General features: G+C 35.7%; 1 protein-coding gene across 1 annotated transcript; it reads left to right on the top strand.

Moving 5' to 3' along the window:
* Positions 1-832: 832 nt before the first annotated feature.
* Positions 833-20,105, top strand: thoc1 (THO complex 1). The gene is made up of 21 exons (XM_048180023.1): positions 833-988; positions 3,007-3,080; positions 3,203-3,263; positions 3,378-3,447; positions 3,547-3,665; positions 5,000-5,048; positions 5,626-5,721; positions 5,827-5,909; positions 7,991-8,064; positions 8,535-8,643; positions 8,970-9,104; positions 9,225-9,325; positions 9,429-9,495; positions 11,652-11,702; positions 11,832-11,902; positions 14,878-14,973; positions 15,062-15,127; positions 15,203-15,286; positions 15,392-15,539; positions 16,783-16,867; positions 19,727-20,105. The coding sequence occupies exons 1-21, from the start codon at positions 863-865 to the stop codon at positions 20,002-20,004; spliced, it is 2,043 nt and encodes a 680-aa protein (XP_048035980.1). The 5' UTR covers positions 833-862; the 3' UTR covers positions 20,005-20,105.
* The last annotated feature ends 376 nt before the right edge of the window (positions 20,106-20,481 follow it).

The raw sequence follows: 20,481 nt of genomic DNA, 5'->3' as shown, positions 1-20,481 counted from the left end.
TATGATGGCCACTGTGTAAATGAATATATTTTAACAATGAATTGAAGTACACTGTGTGCAGAATTATTAGGCAAGCTAACTTTCTGATCATATTTTTTTTCCAAACACATTTTACCAATTTCAATCTACATCAATCTTAATAACTACTATTAATAATGTTTTTAATCATTTATAAGTGATATATAATTGTTCATGAAGGCTGGAAATGAAAAATGCCTTATATTCAGGTGTGCAGAATTATTAGGCAGGTTTGCTTTTACAGGCAAAATGAGCCAAAAAAGAGATTTAACTTAGACTGAAAAGTCAAAAATGATTAAATACTCACGAGAAGGACGCATTATTAATGCAATACTAGAAATTCTCATTGCTCACGACAGTAAACATTATTAAGCAGCATTTTTGACTTCTCTTTTAATGTAACAGTAAGAGTGAGGGACTGATTCTTTTGAAAGTCAGTTGCCCCTTTTGACACCCGTGTATGTTGTTGTAACCTGTTTCATTAGGCACTACTTTCAGTGAAGATTCAAGATGGACTTTTCTGTAAAAACCTGATGATCGCTGCTTGTGGCTATATTTTTGAATTGTAATCACATGGAAAACAATTGCACAGAGCATAGATGTTTTTAGAGCTTATACATACCTGGGGCATAGCAATTGATGAAACAAAAATGTTGGAAGTTTCTCAATAGCTGGAAAAGAATGAAGAGATTATAAAGAACCTCATGTTAATAATTAGTTAAGCTGGTATATTGAATATATTTAAAGAGTTATAATGTGAGTCAGATTGCAGGGAAAGAAAAGCGAAATAAAAAATAAATAATAAATCATGATTCAGTCCAGTAGGTGGAGATGTGCACATAAAATGCGTATTGCTAATAAACGAAGAAGAAGGAGAACCGGAAGTAGAACGGGACAGACAGACAAAGCGCCAGCAAAGATGTCTCCTCCGTCTCACTTCGACTTCATTGAAGCCAGAGATAAATTTACGGTAAATTATTAGTGTACTATCGTAACAACTGTGTTTTGACATTGGCAGACGATTTTAAAATGAAAATGTTTTGTTCCTGTCTCTTGCAAAGTCGAAGTCTCTTCTCCAAAGTCTTATGTAATATTAGATCTTATAATATGTTTAGAATTCATTAGGCCTATTGGACATTTACACATGTATGTACAGTAATTTGTTAGTGAAGGCTTTAAAAACGATGAAGATGATGTTTGTGGAGGGCATGGTAATACCGTGTTACTAATTGAAAAACATGGTATTAATATGCTACATGGCTAAAGTAACACTGTAAGTGCTTAAAAAAAAAAAAAAACTATATTACTTTGGTATTATTATTTCCAGAAACCATGGTATTTGGTTATTATTTCCAGAAACCATGTAATGTCATCATACTTATACACTGTGTGCAGAATTATTAGGCAAGCTAACTTTCTGATCATATTTTTTTTCCAAACACATTTTACCAATTTCAATCCACATCAATCTTATTAACTACTATTAATAATGTTTTTAATCATTTATAAGTGATATATAATTGTTCATGAAGGCTGGAAATGAAAAATGCCTTATATTCAGGTGTGCAGAATTATTAGGCAGGTTTGCTTTTACAGGCAAAATGAGCCAAAAAAGAGATTTAACTCAGACTGAAAAGTCAAAAATGATTAAATACTCACGAGAAGGACGCAATACTAATGCATGACCAATGGACAGCAAAATGCTCATTAGGTCAGCGGGGTCATACAAAAACAGGTGGAAAAGAAAAGACACATGTTAACTGCAAAAGAGTTAAGAATTAAGGTGAAGAGTTAAGTGTGAAACCATCAGGAACCTTTTAGTCTCCAGCGCCACCATTTTCCAGAACTGCAACCTACCTGGAGTCTCCAGAAGTGCAAGGTGTCTCAGAGACTTAGTTAGGTTAGCTAAAGAATCCTAAAAAAATGACCCGCTCTTAATAAGAATCACAAGCTGAAGTGTTATAAAATACATGAAGACTGGGTTTTTATAGGCCTTATAGACAGACAGATTGAGAGTGACTCCTGAAGGACCAGCACCACATCCTCTTTTACCACTGTTTGAAGAATTTATCTTCCAGAATCTGGCAGTAAGTTTTGGAAGATCATTTTTAGTCCATCTCTGCAAGATGGACATTTCAGGATAAGAGAGGGACTAAAAGTAAACTCCCACACCTTACTGCCAGATTTTGGAAGATAAATTCTTCAAACAGTGGTACAAGAGGATGTGGTGCTGGTCCTTCAGGAGTCACTCTCAAGCTGTCTGTCTATAAAGCCTATAAAAACCCAGTCTTCATGTATTTCACAACATTTCAGCTTGTGATTATTATTAAGAGCGGGTCATTTTTTAGGATTCTTTAGCTAACCTAAGTCTCTGAGATCCTGACACCTTGCACTTCTGGAGACTCCAGGTAGGTTGCAGTTCTGGAAAATGGTGGCGCTGGAGACTAAAGGGTTCCTGATGGTTTCACACTTAATTCTTCACCTTAATTCTTCAATCTTTTGCAGTTAACATGTGTCTTTTCTTTTCCACCTGATTTTGTATGACCCCGCTGACCCCATGAGCATTTTGCTTTCCCTTGGTCATGCTTTAACTTTGCAAATTCTAGTATTGCATTAGTATTGCGTCCTTCTCGTGAGTATTTAATCATTTTTGACTTTTCAGTCTGAGTTAAATCTCTTTTTTTTGGCTCATTTTGCCTGTAAAAGCAAACCTGCCTAATAATTCTGCACACCTGAATATAAGGCATTTTTCATTTCCAGCCTTCATGAACAATTATATATCACTTATAAATGATTAAAAACAATATTAATAGTAGTTATTAAGATTGATGTGGATTGGAATTGGTAAAATGTGCTTGGAAAAAAAATATGATCAGAAAATCAGCTTGCCTAATAATTCTGCACACAGTGTAGTGTTTGTGTCATACAATCGCATCAGTCAATTGCTCAATCGTAGTCATGCTTATTTTTTATTTATTTATTTTGCAGGCTGCAGCTAAATGTGCTGTTGATCTCAGGAACTGTAAACCACTGACCAACGCCTTCAGTCATCTGCCTGGAAAGTAATTATTCCTCTTTATCAATAATATCAGTCATGGTCATTCTAAATTGTGCTGCGGGAGTTGGTTTATTACGCTTCAGTGATATATTTGAAAGGATAATCTTTTTGTTTGGTTTTTCACAGTGAAACTGAGAAGAAGGCCACTCTTGATCAAGCCCTGCGTGGAGTTCTTGAAGAGCAAATAGTGAGTCCACAGCTTCCCCTTTGTGCACTATTTAATATCAAGTTCATCTAACAACACTGGCATATGTGCAGTTATGTTGCATATGAGTCTGATGATTGCATTTTATTTGCGCAGGTGAAGCAGAAAGTGAATGTTGAAGATTTCCTTTCTCTGATCTACATCAGTATTGATGGAGTGACTGAAGGTATGTGTGCACTCCCACCTTTTTTTGCAATCACCTGTTAGTCTGCACATACTATGTATAAAAAATGATTTGCAGATCATCAATCTCTTGTCCATACAGGCATCTGCTCTGCTTCCACTCCTTTTCTTCTGCTGGGAGATGTTCTCGACTGTCTTCCTCTGGATCAGTGTGACAAAATCTTCACCTTTGTTGAAGAAAATGTCTCTACATGGAAGTCTGTAAGTTTGGAATTTTTAGTTGGTAGTGCTTTGTTTTTGTTATTTATAGATATAAATTAGACAAATATTTAGAGGCCAAGAACCAAAGAAGTGTAGAAATCTGTTGTATTTGTTATTCTTCTTCTTCCACCATTGAAGTCTATGGCAGCCCATAGAACTGCTTGCATGAGAGTTATGAAATTTTGCACACAGAAAGTGGACCGTTGTGCCATAGCAAATTTGGAATCTTTATTTCAAACTGCGCTGTTTTATTGTTTTATAATGTTTCCTGGGGTGCACTTATAATGTTAGTATGCTTTTTAAATAAAAAGCAAACTAATAATGTAGAAATTAAAGGCATTTTTCCTACCCTGATTTTAGACCTTTTATATGAATGCTCTGTTTTAAGGGGCGTGTCTGCTGTGAGACTTCAGTGTAAATGCCCACTGCTGTGATTGGCTAACATCGTTGCATATGAGATAACTCATAACTAACAGTGCAAACGCGATGTAACTAAGAGATTTGTTGAATAAAATGGAATTTTTGGCACGAGTTCAGAACTCAGTCACTGATAAACTCGCACTGTTTGATTGACAGCTACAGCGATTGTAAAGGGAGTGTTCTTTGATCACTTTCTATATATAATTTAATCACTTGTCACTGGTTTGATTTACTGACACATAGACAAAGAACATCTGACTGTACGTGAAACATTACATATCAGATCAGGCATTAGAATTAACACAGTTACTTACATGTTGCTGTCGAGTCCATATCGTAAAAGTCTGTTAGCAAAGCCTGCCCTGAAATGCGATTGATTGACCAAAGAATCCACAGTGAAATGTACCGAATAGAAATAAATGCTCAACTGAGACATTCACATTATTGAAAATGACCATATTCCTAGCATTAGAATCCTTTGAAAGGTAATGTTATTTTTAGTCCTGTATTGCTCTTCTCTCCTTCCAAGCAATACCTAAATCAGTGGAGCGATACTTAATTTCCCATGTTGGCCATTTTGGGTATCAACAATTATGAATTTTACAGTAAAATGCTAATATTTACAAACTCATTTGCCCCTTCAGAAAAGAAACCATTGATATAATAACCTGTCTGTTTGAGTTTTTGTGTACCTTGGGGAATAATATGTTAAAAAGTCGAGTCTGTGTGCCAAAGGGAAGCTTTTTATAAATGGTGATGGCTATCATAAACGGAATGAGATATTTACAGCATTTACATTTAAAATTAATTCTGTTAATGGATTTTAAACCAGCTGTTAAAAATAGTCATAAGAATGGTTTGTTCAGTCTGTTTTTCTATTGACCATATTTATGTTTGTTCTTTCTTGTTCACAGAATACGTTTTACTCTGCTGGAAAAAATTACTTGTTACGAATGTGCAATGGTGAGTTTCAAGTTTATTTATATAGCACTTTATCCAGTCCAAATTGCATTAAAGCAGTTATACTGTAGAAATTAGTGCAAATGTCTCGTAACTGAGTTTTAGCAGCTAAGCATCCTACTGAGGATAATACAGTGTCAGTGAATGAGTTCTTCCTGGCTTTACAGTATGGGCACAGAGTGACTGATGATACAGCTACAGAAAGTTAGTATTTTAAAAATGGATAGTATTTATCTTAAAATGGTAAATGCTAAAGATGCAGACAGTTCCTTTATCTTGGATACAGATGTATGTGGGCTGTGTTGGAACGGGCTGAAATCATTGACGGGGGTTGTAGTTTGTCTGGCAATGAAAGTCCAATTGATTGTCAAGGTTAAAAGAAGGATCTGCAGATTTTCTGCTTCTGAGCACTAGGAAGACTGTTCCAGAGTTTAGGTGCTGAATAGAAAACGAAATTTGATGAATTTGCTGTTCAGAGTTTTATTAACTGGCCATGTGCACATACTCAAGTATATCTTCAGCAGTATTCTTTGAGAATGTGCTGAGGTAGCCTAACATTACCACTGTTTTTTGCCTGCAGACCTCCTTAGAAGACTCTCCAAGTCTCAGAATACAGTGTTTTGTGGACGAATCCAACTGTTTTTAGCACGTCTCTTCCCTTTGTCTGAAAAATCAGGTATACTTTTTTTTTTTTTTCTTCTTTTTTTTTCTCCATTTGTTGTTTTTCTTAGTTCTTTGTTCAGTGGTTGTTTTTGACTGATGTGTTTCCCCTGTGTTACAGGACTGAACTTACAGAGTCAGTTCAACCTTGATAACATCACGGTGTTTAACAAAAATGAGCAGGACAGCACACTTGGGCTGCAGGTAAAGTAACATGTTGGACTTGATTTCCCTAAATAGATTATTTTTGAATGTTCATGTGAGAAGAAAATGTGAAAGACCCTCTGTGGTGAAAATCAAGTTTATTTTTGTTTATATGTCTATGTGGTGGTTTTAATATGCTTTAAGACAAACCATGTGCCAATTCATCAGTCAACACCACCTCTAAGTATTTTCTCCTTAAAATTGTAGTGTACCAAAGACAGTCTCAAACTTGTTTTTTTAAATCGCCCGTTCCCTACCGTCACACACATTTAACCAATCCCATCAACGTGCGGTGTGGGGCTTTTTTCCACTGACTTTCTATGAGGTTCAAAGCGTTTCTAAGGTCACTGATTTTTAGAAGGCAGCTGTCTGACTCTGAGATGGTGAATTGGAACATGGTTGTGTAACATTAACATTAGAATTATTAGCTGTTTGATAACAAAGGCTAATCCTATTAGTTACCGTTGTGTGTTCGATGTTGTAGAGCGTGATTAGATAAAACGAATGACCAATTCTTATACATCGACTATACAGACAAACCTGTATAATTTGTTCTTCCTCTTCTTCTGAATCAGTATCTGTTTCAAACACATATGGCTGAATTAAAGCAATTTTTACACTTGCCATTTGTGTAGCGTTCACTACAGTTGACAGAGCAGATCAGGAAGACCGATCTGCTGTGATTGAGTGGAGGCGGGGGCTAATTTGCATATTCATGTATCAGGTATACTAAATGAAGCAAGGGTGTAGAGTTAAAGGGTTAGTTGACCCAAAAATGAAAATTCTGTCATTTATTACTCGCCCTCATGCCGTTTCCACACCTGTAAGACCTTCGTTAATCTTCGGAACACAAATTAAGATATTTTTGTTGAAATCCGATGGCTCCGTGAGGCCTGCATAGGGAGCAATGACATTTCCTCTCTCAAGATCCATTAATGTACTAAAAATATATTTAAATCAGTTCATGTTAGTATAGTGGTTCAATATTAATATTATAAAGCGACGAGAATATTTTTGGTGCGCCAAAAAAAAAAAAAAACTTGGTGATGGGCGATTTCAAAACACTGCTTCAAGAGGCTTATGAATCAGCGTATCGAATCATGATTCGGATCGTGTGTCAAACCGCCAAACTGCTGAAATCACGTGACTTTGGTGCTCCGAACATCTGATTCGACACGCTGATTCATAATGCTCCGAAGCTTCCTGAAGCAGTGTTTTGAAATCGGCCATTACTATATAAGTCGTTATTTTGTTTTTTTTTGGTGCACCAAAAATATTCTCGTCGCTTTATAATATTAATATTGAACCACTGTACTCAAATGAACTGATGAGATCAGTTCAAAGATGAGTTTTAAGGGATAAAATTATTCACTGCAGTGCATACATTCTAAAAATATGCATAAACTTATGGTCTGAGGCAAATACATTTTTATTTATTTATTTTTTTTTTTTATCCTATAAGAAATGCGCATAAACTACCATGGAAACACCTTTGCCGAAATAAATCCCTCAATGCGCAACAAAAAACTTACGTGACTTTGCCTCAACAGAAGATGTGATTGGTCAGCCAGTTATCCAATCACATCTTCTGTTGAGGCAAAGTCACGTAAGTTTTATTGTTGCGCATCGAGGGATTTATTTAAGTTTACGTACAGCAGTTTGATCATTCTGAAATGCCTGAGCCAAAGTCAGTCATCAGAATGATTTGGTTTTCCCTCCCAGAAGCATCTCACATAATTGCATTCCTAAACACCAGCATCTGAACACAAGATGACATGACAGCATTTAGTGCGTTTTGTCCGCGCGCTCTGAGGCGCAAGTCATTTATATTGTAGGAAAAAAGAGCCACAATTTATTCCCTTCTATTTTTATTACAGATTAACTTCTATTTTTATTACAGATATTTTGCACCAATTTCCCAGGAAGTGATTTTGTTCTCTTGAACACATGGGATGGAAACTCCAATTTTGTGCACAAGTTAAATTTTGTAATGTTGAATGGAAATATGGCTAGTTCAACATCTATAGTGTGTTATTTATTAGATGTTAAACTTTTTTTTTTTTTTTTTTTTTTTCTCCAAGCACACAGAAGTTAAGGAGGATGGGATGGAGGTGGAGGAGGGAGAGATGGGTGATGAAGATGCACCTGCTCCGTGGTAAAAGATATTTGTATTTTCACAGCTTCTAAGCTGCAAAGTCAGTGGCTGCATCAGAAATTGCACACTTTCCCACTATATAGTTGGCGAAAAACTGTGTGACAAAAGTATGTCTGAATTCACTGTACTCATAAAAGAGAAGCCAAAAAGTATCCAGATGACTTTACTGTCCCATGAGGCTGAGGGAGAGGATTTATGAATGGCAGTGAAGTGACGCAACTGACGCTGGAAAGTCATATGATAATGGCAACAGAGAGGATGTCGTACGTTCAGTTTACCTTCATACATACATTCATACTTTGCGAGTGCTAAAAAAGTATGATCCTTATAGTAATTACTTACTCTGAATAAATAATTAGTCAGGAGAGTATGCGATTTCGGTGCAGCCCAAGAGTTGCTTTTGCTTTATTTTGCCTGTAATCAGACTCTTTTTATTTATTAGTCTAATTCAGAGGGCTTTTGTTTTGTAGCTCCATTCCTATTGACTACAACTTGTACAGAAAATTCTGGACCCTGCAGGACTATTTCAGAAACCCTGTACAATGCTACGACAAGTTCTCGTGGATGACTTTCCTTAAGGTATTTGATATTTTAAGGTTTTTTTTTTTTTTAATCCAAACCAATATATAAAGAGTCATCCTCAAAAGCTGTCTTGTTGGATTAATTTGAGGTAAATGTATTTATTATGGGCAAAGTGGTGAATCAATTCTTGAAGGGTTTGCACTTAAAAGTTATTTTTCGTATTTGGTCAAGCTTCTGAGAAAATTGGATTATTAAATGTCATTTAGGTTTGTTTGGTTTTCAGTGGTTTTGAAAATGATTAGTTTGGTTTCAAAAGGTAAACTGACAGGCTTGGTCCACATGTATCTTGTTTTAATGTCCCCTCAATTGTATTCTCTGTGCAGTATTCAGATGAGACACTAGCTGTGTTTAAGAGCTATAAACTGGATGACATGCAAGCATCGAAGAGAAAGCTGAAGGAGATGAGGACTGCTGCTGGAGACCATGTCTACTTTGCCAAGTTCCTCACCAGTGAGAAAGTTGGTTCTTCCAGTCTTTCATTCAACTATTCAATAAAAAGAAATAACAGCTAGAACTGAGTTTAGTACATCCCAGTCATTGACTTGATAATATAAGGCAAATCTCCCTCCTTTCTGCAGTTGATGGACCTTCAGTTGAGTGACAGCAACTTCAGACGACACATTTTGCTTCAATATCTCATCCTCTTCCAGTATCTCAAGGGCCAAGTCAAGTTCAAGAGGTCAGGGGAAACGGCAAGCTTTTCTTTTCAAGCTGTAAGGATATGTTTTCCCTGCTTCATTAATAAATGTTTTTTTCCTATAATTTCTCTTTAACCTTTGCAGTTCCAGCTGTGTTTTGAATGATGATCAGTCTTCGTGGATTGAGGACACAGCCAAACTTGTCTATCAGGTTAGTCTTAACCTTAAGTATTACTGATTGGAGGTGTGTGGTACATATTAACACTCTGGTGCCCAAAAATGACTTTTTTTCTTTCTTTTTTTTTTCTCGTCAATGAAGTGAATGTACTATAGTTTAGTTTGATAATATTTTTATTTAATATTTTGTATTTTTAGTGGATTTTATGGTACTCGGTAGGGCTGGGCGATTTTTTTTTCAATTTTTTCAATTTTTTTTTTTTTTTTTTTTCTCCCCTGATTAATTCGAATTTGTTTTGCCTCGATTTTATTATTTTTTTTTAATTGAGAAATCATGATTTTGAATAAAAATGTTAGCAAGCGTTACAATTAGACATGTTGACAATACAGCAATGATAACCGTATTAGGAGAAGAAAATGATCCGACCTCAGGATGGCGCTGGCGCGCCTGATTAACCGCTCTCATGTGACGCTCTATGAACGTAAAACACATCACTGTTCTTAAGCGTCTGTTCATTCAGAAATGCATTATTGCGTTATAAAAAATAAGATGCAGGCAGTGGAATGAGGGAAAAAAAGGCAAAGTTATTAAATGTGAGTTCAGTTTTTTAACTTGACCACTGTGATTTTACAATGCCGTTTCATGGGTGACATGCTGCAAAAGACGTGAGACACAAGTGCAACACGTAAACATGTCCGCCAAACATAAAAACAATAGGACAAATAGCACAATGGGATGCAAAAACCTGTAAATCTGTTTGATATTTCATGTTTGCATGATGGTTACAGGCTGAAAAGCTGCTGTTGTTTTCTGTTTTTACAAAGCATTTGCTGTTAGTAATAGCCTATTTCTGGTGTTATTTATTGCTATTACTTAAAAATATTTAGCATTTTCTTATTTTATATTAATTCTGATCATATAGGATGTGTTTAAGATAAGTTTGTAAAACGTTTTGCCTTCATATTTCAGGCATATTTCTGCAAAGATATTTAACTAATTGTTTTACATTTACACCATGTTGATCACTTCATGTGTGGTGTACTTGGAATGGAACTTTTTTAACCAGATTGTTAATAAAGAGAATGTTACTTAAATCATATTGTAGTTAAGGTTTTAAGGTGACAGTAAAAAAATAAAACAAACCAAAAAAAATCGTTCTGAATAAATCAAGATTTATGATTTTAGATTTTATATTTATGTAGTAGTTCTAATCCATTTATACACTTTTTGAACAGAGATCTGAAAATGAAACTTCCAACTCAGACTGTCATAAATCTTTAATGCTTTGGAGCACAGACTTAAGTATGTTCTTTTTAAAGATGACACTTGACAGATTATTGCTAAGTAAAAAGTTTAGTTAAGTTAGTTTTATGTTTATGAAAAATGAAAAACTACTATTTTCAATTTTTATATGAAATCTGTATTTTCAAAACATGTTTTACTCTAAAACTGCGAGAAAATCAAAGCCATTAATCTAATCAATTTGTTCCAAATTTGAGCTTGATATCTATAAAAATGAGCTTTCAGTAAGATTTTGGTTGGGTGCAATACCAAAAGCTTCCACTAGATGAAATTTGTTTTCCATTCATTTCCAATGCAGTCATTTTTGACCAAGAGGAGTACAAGTGTGACTTTTTTCAGGACTTAAGGGAGTGTACCTATATTCCCAGGGTCCTATGTTCCCCAGTTCAATGATCTGTTAACACACAGTAGGTTTTTTATTATTTTTTTTTATTTTATTTTTTATTTAAATGGACTGGACTGCTTTTCCCAGGGCTCTATCAACTTTATAAACTTGTAACCCTAACCTTCGACATGTTCCACAAAATTCCATGTCATATTAAACAAATACAGAGCTTGGAGACTTTTCTTTTTTTTTTTTTTCAGGTTCCCACACTGTAAAAAAAAATAAACCCATAAAATGTACAGAAAAACATCTGTGGTTGCCAGCACTTTACCATAAAAACATGATAGCAACATTTTAGGTTTTATGGGAGTGAATTTATAGTTTAAAAAAAAAAGTGCATTTAATTAACTAACATAATGTTAACGCACATAGGCAATAGGATCCTATGAACCATATGCATCTCTGGAACATTTGACCCTGGGCACATCACACAGGAATGCATTAATTACATAGCTGTGTCATACTGTTTATTACTGTTCACCTACTTTTCTTATCATTGAAGTTACTGAGAGAAACCCCTCCAGATGGTGACAAATTTGCATCTATGGTTGAGGTAAGTATCTGCAAATTATACATGTGTATGGATTTTAGGTTTCACTCTCATCTTGTGATGAATACTGTACATTTTTGTGCTCCAAAACTCTTTTCTTGTCATCTTGATTTACTGTGCTGTCTCCAACAGCACATCCTGAATACAGAAGAAAACTGGAACTCCTGGAAAAATGAGGGCTGCCCAAGCTTCGTGAAAGAAAGGTATTAAATAAAAACAGCACAAAACACTTTATCCCATTAAATATTAGATATACACTACATTTATGCAAGGTTAATGACTTGTATTCTAGTCTTTATCGTATTGTTACATTTTATTCTGAAAAAAAAAAATCTTCAATTTATCTTCAATTTTATAGCGTATTATGTAGATATAATTAACTGTTTTCCAAATTGACTTTTATTCATTTAGCAGATGCATTTATGCAAAGTGTTTTACAAGTTATTAGCTGCTTTCTTGCAGCTCCTTGATTAAAAAAAAATTCTTAGAGTTGGGTGATATGACCAAAATCTTATATCCTTATGACTAAAATTAGTACTTTTACTTACAAAGTAAATATACATGCCACAGTATTGTAATCCAAATCTGTAAAGCTGCTTTGAATACACACTGTGTATTGTGAAAAGTATGATTTCAACTTACAATTATTTTAATAATTGATTGGTTGGATCCAGTTTTATTAATAAAATGTTATTGAAAAATGTATATGTATCTATGTAGGCTATGCTGTACATGATTATGCATTAAAGGGTTAAAATAGAAAATTCTACATTCTAAAACAAAGTGATTGCTTACCATTTTAAAGTTAAAATCACAATTAAAATTTAGAAGACAGATAGAGAAGACCGTATCAGCAGGATCAGTATCTAGTAGGTTAGACTAGTGTGCCTGTGCATTTAGAGTGCACTCATACACTACTATGTGATGTAGTCTATTAAAATGCATTTAGAATGCCCCAAATATTCAGGAAAAAGGGACAAAACTACCTCTGTATCATTTAATATAGTTGATCAATATCACACAAAGAGTGCTGTTTTTTTTTTTTTTTTTTTTTTTTTTTTCTCTCCAAATATCAGCATGATAACAAATGTGATTTGGATTTTATACAGTAGTTCAATAAACAAATTAATATTAATTGGCTTAGATTTTAGACAATATTGCCTGTTTTAGCTCTATTTTGCCAATGAAAATCATTCCAAACAAAGCCACAGGACTGTTTTGTGTCTCTGAGCAACTCATGGCCAGAATGAACAAATCGTTTGAATTATGTAGGGCTGCCTCCTACTATTCGTTAATTGAACAAATTGTATTAGACAGACAGAAAACTCATAGCAAAGTCACGCAGTCCGTGAGCAACAGATCGTTAATGTGGGTCCTTGTGGTAATTACAGTATGTTGGACAGGAAATCCAAACGTTCGCCTATCGTCCATGAAACTCAAATATGGCTTATTTGAAATATGTAAGTAGTAGCAACTTTACATGGCTGCTCACTCTAACGTTAACTTAGGTATATGTGCACTATTATTAGGTGCATATCCGAGTGTTTGTGTGGAGTGTGGAAGATGTAGTGCGCTTATGGACATGGAGGTGCTGGTGGGATCACTTGCATTTTTTCCTGATAACAGCAGATACAGATAAGAGTAAACTTCGAAACTATGTTTGTGTAAACTCACAATAACAAGAAAACGTTGTGCCTTTGTAAAATAAAGAAAACAAACAGGATGCGCTTTCTGCCGTCTTGGTCTCTGTTGAACTGGAGTGTGTCAAAAAGAAAAAAACGTATACTTGCCTCACGGACATGAGAAATATATCTAATAGATAGATTGAAATGTCAAGTGATTGTCAACCAATTCAGGTGAAAAAAAAAAAAATTCTAATTATGTTGTCTGTAGGAAATGTGCATATAGGCCACTACTGCGGAGACGAGTCAGCAACATTGACTTAATCTCTGCAGCCAAAAACACAGAAAACATTATCAATAAATTATTAAAATGTTTACACAGTTTACTTGTTTAAAACTTGAATATTTAAATTCAGTTGGTTCGCCTGCATTGATATTAGTCAGACATATCTTAATACATCCCTTGATGTGCATCAAAAAGGTCATGTGACCTTTGCTTGGGGTGGCATAATTTGACTAACCAGTGGTCTTGATCAGCATCTGAAATGTTTTGGTTATTCTGAAATGACTAAGCCAAAGTCTGTCATCAAAGTGGTTGGGTATAATGACCTCCCATAACTGTCTGTCTTGACTGTTTGTAAACAGCAGGAACCCAAACGCAAGATAACATGACAGCGTTTATTGCATTTTGTCTGTGCTCTTTGAGCCGCAAGTCATTTATTATATATGTGGCTTCTCCTGCTGCAGCAACTTCCTTTTTTTTTCATGATATTTGCTGCCAATTTATCAGGATTTTGTTCTCTTCAACTCACTGGATGGAAACGGTGCTTTATGCGCAAAATTGGAATATTGCATAAAACATTTGCAAATAAGTTAAATTCGCAACTTTGAATGGAAACTTAGCTACTGTTCATCTCTCATTAGGCAAGGCAATTTTATTTGTATAGCACATTTCATACACAATGGAAATTCAAAGTGCTTTATATAAAGAAGAACCAAATACATAAGAATAAAAATGGAACTAACAGTAAAAATAACAGTAAAAACTAACAATAAAAATAACAGTAAAAACAGAGAATATCACTATCCGGATGGAAGAGTTAGGAAGTTTCAGGGAGCTTTTTGTGTCCGTCAGAGCAGATCTAAATGGATCTATCCATCAGAGCGGATCTAATTGAATCTTCCTCACGCTGGAGGGATAACTCTACTCAACTTTGTTGTCCGTCAGAGCGGATCTAAACGGATCTATCCATCAGGGCAGATCTAAATGGATGTTCCTGACGCTGGAGGGATAACTGTAAAAATATTTGTCAGGTAGCTGTGCGTTTAAACAGTACCCTTACAGACAAATCTTCCTGGACTAACTCTGTCAGAGCTTCATCCAGGGATTATAAATGCTTACTTCCTAATTCTCCTAGCTCTTTCAACCAGACAGCAAGATTTAAAATGCATTAAAAGTCAGAAATAAAAAGATAATACATTAGTTTGCAGTTATGGTCACGGTTATTTTTGAAGTTATGAATGAATATGTGAATAGAATCTTTTGTTTCTCTCAGACCAGCAGAGACCAAACCCATGCGCCCCAGCAGAAAGCGACAAGCACCAGAGGACTTTTTGGGGAAAGGACCTGATCGCAAAATTCTCATGGGAAAGTAAGATAATATTTGATTTCTCTGTAACTTTGTCAAGATTTCGATTCGGATCTTATTTTGCATTTCTGCTGTTCTTGACCATCAACAGTGAGGAACTCACAAGACTCTGGAATCTAAACCCTGACAACATGGAGGCCTGCAAGTCAGATAGCAGGTGTGTGTTTGGTAAACACTTGCTTAAAGGTGCTTAATATGAGAAATTTTGCATTAATGCATGTCTTGTTTAAAGGGAATTCATGCCATCACTGGAGGAGTTTTTTGAAGAAGCTATTGAACAGGCAGATCCAGCAAACATGGTGGAGGATGAGTACAAGTACAGAGAATTAATAATCGATTCTCTTAAAAGAATAAAAATGATTACAAACTATGCATCACATTAATCATCAGATTAAATTAATTCTTCACCGTCTTCCCTCAGAGTTGTGCGTAACTCAAACTACGGCTGGAGAGCCTTGCGACTGCTCTCCAGGAGGAGTCCTCACTTCTTCCAGCCAACCAATCAGCAGTTCAAGAGTCTGGCAGACTATCTGGAAAACATGGTCATCAAACTGGCCAAAGAGCTTCCTGTGAGTGGACATCCATATTATCAAACACTAGGGGAGTTTTCTAGAATGTAGATAACATTCAAACTAGTTCTTGCCCAATATAGGCTTTTCAGTGGCTGATATCAGGGGCTTTTGCACCAGGTAGTTATTAGGAACTCAATTATAGGAACTAGCCACCAGGGTGGTTCACAGAGAACTTTATTTTACCCTAGGGCCATTTTCCTGGTTGCATTCGCACCAGGAGTAGGGAACTCTGAAGTGACATCAACTTACTTGCTGCCATTTTGATTGTTGTGTGGGACTTTTATTTTGACGGCGAGGCAGACTTTTACTTTGACGGCGCTGAGTATGCCTGAGTACACCATGCTTCCATTCTCTGTCTTCATTAGTTGTAATACGTTATTAGATAGCACTGTTAAACGAAGAAAGTAAACAGTGTACGATAAATTATTATAGCGTTATGTGGTTGATGCCCAAAGTGGAAATACATAATCATGTTTTGCTTGGTCCTTTTTAAAGTCGCATTGGATTTCCTCCTCAGCATAAAGGTTGAGAAGTGCATGGACTTCGGCATTGGTCCATCTATCACTGTTTTCCTTGTTTGGGGGGTAAATGTATAGGCTATAAACTGTGCGTTGGTATGGCTTTTTAAAAAATGGCGGGTGCCAATGTTTCAAATGCTCATGGCCAACCAACGTACACTCACTGGTAGTTCCTGTTGTGGTGGGTTGGACCCTTCTCTGAAATAAGAGATAATTTAGTCCCCCCAAAAGGCATTCCTATACTTAAAATCATTCCTTGTTCCCGTGGTGCGAACGTGCCAAAAAGCAGGTACTTCCACCAATAGTTATAAGAACTATGAAAACACTCCTCCTGTACGAAAACCACTGTTATGGCAACATATATACAGTGGCATCTACAAATATAGCCACCCTTGGTAAATATGGCCATGGAAAGTGTCTTTGGTGTTTATCCTTTGGTTTTTCAATCAAAAAATCCACAAAAATCTAACCATTAAATCTATGCATTCCATAATTATTGACACCACAAGCATCACATCACGCATGCTTAAGTATGTTCCAATTTTTTGTAGTTTTGCTCATTTATGAAGGATGCCAATATTAGTGGAGAACGGTGTACAATATAGTTTAAATTAATTCAAATTAGACAAACTCACTGAATATTTGAGTAAAATGGTAAACAAAATATTTGAGTATTATATAAATTCTGAAATGGGACTGAATTTTTGTTTATCTTTAAACAGAAAGACCTTCCTTCTGAGGAGATAAAAACTGGAGAGGAAGATGATGATGAGAATGGAGATAACCTGTTGAAAGACAGCAATGACAGTGAGTTGTGTGTTCTTGTTTATTATTAAACCTCAGAAGCCATTTTTATTGCTATTGCCCTGCCTCCACTAGATTCTGTTGACACTAGGGGTGTGACGACACACTTGGCTCACTAAACGAGACGATACACGATATTGGGTTTACGAGCACAAGACGAGATTCAGAAATCTTCAGCAACAAAATATGACTGAAAGTCACAAAATGCAAAACAATGCAGATGCATTTTTCAATCTAGGGCTGTCACCGTTTGTTTTGGTAATCAAGTAATTGATCGATTTTTGATTGAGTAATCGGATAAAAGATTTTTTTTGTTAATAAAAATACACTTAAGTGAACAACAGCCTTTAAAATGAATTCAAATACATATATAATAATGAGGCAATAATAATTGGTTCAAATAAAGTATCAAAATCGAGTAATCATATGGTTTTATTGAAGAGCACTGTTAAAATATATAATGTAATTTAGTATAAATGATAATCTCTCCTGTACAACTTCTGTATATATTATAACACATGCCTGCAGAGGGTGCCAATGGCCTAGTTGTTGTTGTTACACTTTACAGCATGATCAAATCCTTGTTTAATATTGGCCAAACAACGTTTAGTTTTAAAAGTCCACTTAATCTTTAATATTTGGCCACTTATGATAGAAATGCTACAGCCTCTGTAATTTCTTGGACATCAAAATATGCAAACTCAGAGCGAGGGTTTAAACTTTTATTTTGAAATTGTGATTAACAACAGATCACTCCAAAACCTGTAGTACATATTTATTTAATTGAATCGCATCCTTTGTGATTTTACAATAACATTATGAAATGGTTTTAAAATATATTGCAGTGGCTGCAGCCTTAGAAAACGGTCTAATAATGCGGACCACTTCCAGTACAGCTTTAACCTTGACAAGAAATATTGTCACAATTTAATATCACACCCCTAGTTGAAACTGTACTCTTTGGATCAGAACAGCAGTACATTTGCATTATCAAAAGTGGCAGCTGTGGCTAGGTAACATCTTCAAAAGGGGTGGCAGCAACAGGATGGTATTGCTCACCTCACTTTGTGCTGTGGTTTTGTTTTCAAAGCATCATCACAGAATGGCACTTGGGTCTGTCTGCCGTCAATGTAGTATAAAGGTCCCAAGAAAGAGGATTAAATTGCTGCTTGAGGTGAGCAGAGAAGAGGGAACAAATTCACCTCAGTGTAGAGCAGTGTAGAGCTTTAATCCATTTTGACAGAAATCGCATCTACGTTGCAGCTTCAGATCTTTTTGACATCTTTCCATCAAAATGATGGCCATGTTTCTCAAGATACACGATTGTCATCATGAATGACTCAGACACTAATAGAAACACAAAGACACTGCATCGTTGGGCCAATTTTTTTTTTTTTTTGCGTTACTGTGCCTAGCCCTCCTATACCCTAGTTTTCCATTTTATATATGAATAAATGTAAATGCAATTTCTCGAGGGCACGTAAAGTCTGTATATATGTGTATGTGTATATGTGGTGGTGTTTTTTAGGGGCTCTATCACTTCCAGAAAATAAATATAAAAACCCCTGAGATAATTAAAAATATTTACAGATGACTGTACTATAAACCAAATATAAAGCAGAAAATAATGCTGTATGAATCATTTGTTAAATATGGTCTAAAAAGGTTTGGAAATTTAAGTCTGAAAAAGTATAGAATTTTGAAATGGCAAATGTGTAGGAACCATGTACACCTGTGCGTCAAAATTCCAAATGACAGCCGCTCAAAATGACCAGTGTGAAAATTGTGCGTCGTTCGAGACTGTATGTTGCACTAAATCTAAAAAAAATCCAGTCTTGTTTTTTTTTCTTTTTCTTTTTTTTGCCAATCTGTTCAAAAGTTATAAAATAGCCATTTTTCATATTTCCTTTCAAAAACTGTGCAAGTACTCTCAGGTCATGCTTGTGATGACAGGTAGTTAAGTTTCATCTCAATACACCAAAGTGTTGCAGAGAGGCAGCCTCACATCCCCTTTGGCGTACACGCATTCCATCATGATGGAATGAATCATCTACTATGAGTAGTTTATGAAAATTCTAATTGGAAAAATCTTAACAGTGTTGTGCGTTCAACTCAGAAAGTGGATAGTAACTGAGCTTTTGAAGCCCAAAAAAGCACATCCATCCATCATAAAAGTAATCCATACGACTCCAGGGGGGTAATAAATGAAGCGAATCGATGTGTTTTTGTAAGAAAAATATCCATAATTATAACGTTATAAACTGTAATCACTAGTTTCCGGTAACATCCTTTCACAAGAGAGTCGAGTTCCATTGTATGACGTAGAATGTAGCGTAAGCTTAGGTGAGGGTAGACGCCTCTCGTGGTTCAAACAAATAGGGCTTAGCAACAAACTCAAGCTCCTCCGACATTACTCTTTAAAAATTCTCGTTTTAGACTTCTAATTTGTGACCGGTGGTCATATACACCAAGGATGGCTTGAGGGTGAGTAAATTATGCGATAATTTTTGTTTTTAGGTGACTTAACCCTTTAAGGTTTGCAACACTAGCACTACTTTTGAAATCGCATGATACATTTGGTTTAAAACTTAAAGTATGGTCTATATAATATGAATATGGCTAGTATGAATGAAATTCAGACATACTACATCCGCCATGTCACCTGCGCCATCAATTGCATCGCTTCACTGCCATTCACACATCTTCTCCTGTGGCCTCACGGGATAATAGTGTCCAGTGGACGTGCATTTTAGAATCTCTCCTTAAGTACTTTTCATGTGGCAAAGCTAGTTTTACTAAAAGTGAATTCTTCAGTGAGGGTTTTTTATATTATATATTTATAAATAAAGTGAATTTTTCCAGGTCCCAGCATTCAGAGCAAGGGAGTGACCAACAGTCAGATGGATGAGATTGCAGCCAAGCTTGGGTCCCAGTGGAAGACGCTGGCAGACCATCTGGAGATGAGCGAGAAGGAGATTCGTGTGATAGAGGCTGACAGTGAGGATGTAGAACTTCAGGCAAAGATGCTACTGGTGGCCTGGCAGGACCGAGAAGGCCCTCAAGCAACAATGGAGAGTCTGGTCACAGCCCTGACCACAGCTGGATTCCGTAACATCGCAGATGGTCTCAACGAAACATAACAGCATCTTCTTTATCTTGTTTGGTTTTAATGTTTGTTGTTTTTTTTCCTGTACTTTGAGTTGTCTACATTTTTTTTTAAATAAATGGAATCTGAAATGAATTTAATAGTTTTGTTTGCAAAATCCACACGAGTGTCAATGGCATGTTTATTTGTTTTCACTGCTTATGAAAAGCCAGTAAACTTATTACAGAGGTAAATTCTCTTTGATTGTATTTGAATATTTCAGGACACAAAAGTTTACAGTGGCATTTGTTGCATGGTAGCTAGAAGACAGAAGCAGTAATTGAGCATAAAGACATCCTCTCAAAGTGCTATGATATGAAATCCACCTTTGATACATTTCGGTTCACACAGCAGATCCTTGTAAACTGAGTTTCTTTTGGTAAGATCCCAGTATCACACAACTCCTGTTGATGTATTTGTTTTACATGTCCAAAACCTGTGGCCAAGAACATCTTTAGATACCAAGTCACTA

This window comes from Megalobrama amblycephala, unplaced genomic scaffold, assembly GCF_018812025.1.
Source record: "Megalobrama amblycephala isolate DHTTF-2021 unplaced genomic scaffold, ASM1881202v1 scaffold416, whole genome shotgun sequence".
Lineage (NCBI taxonomy): Eukaryota > Metazoa > Chordata > Actinopteri > Cypriniformes > Xenocyprididae > Megalobrama > Megalobrama amblycephala.
This window is presented reverse-complemented; position numbering and strand designations above follow the sequence as displayed.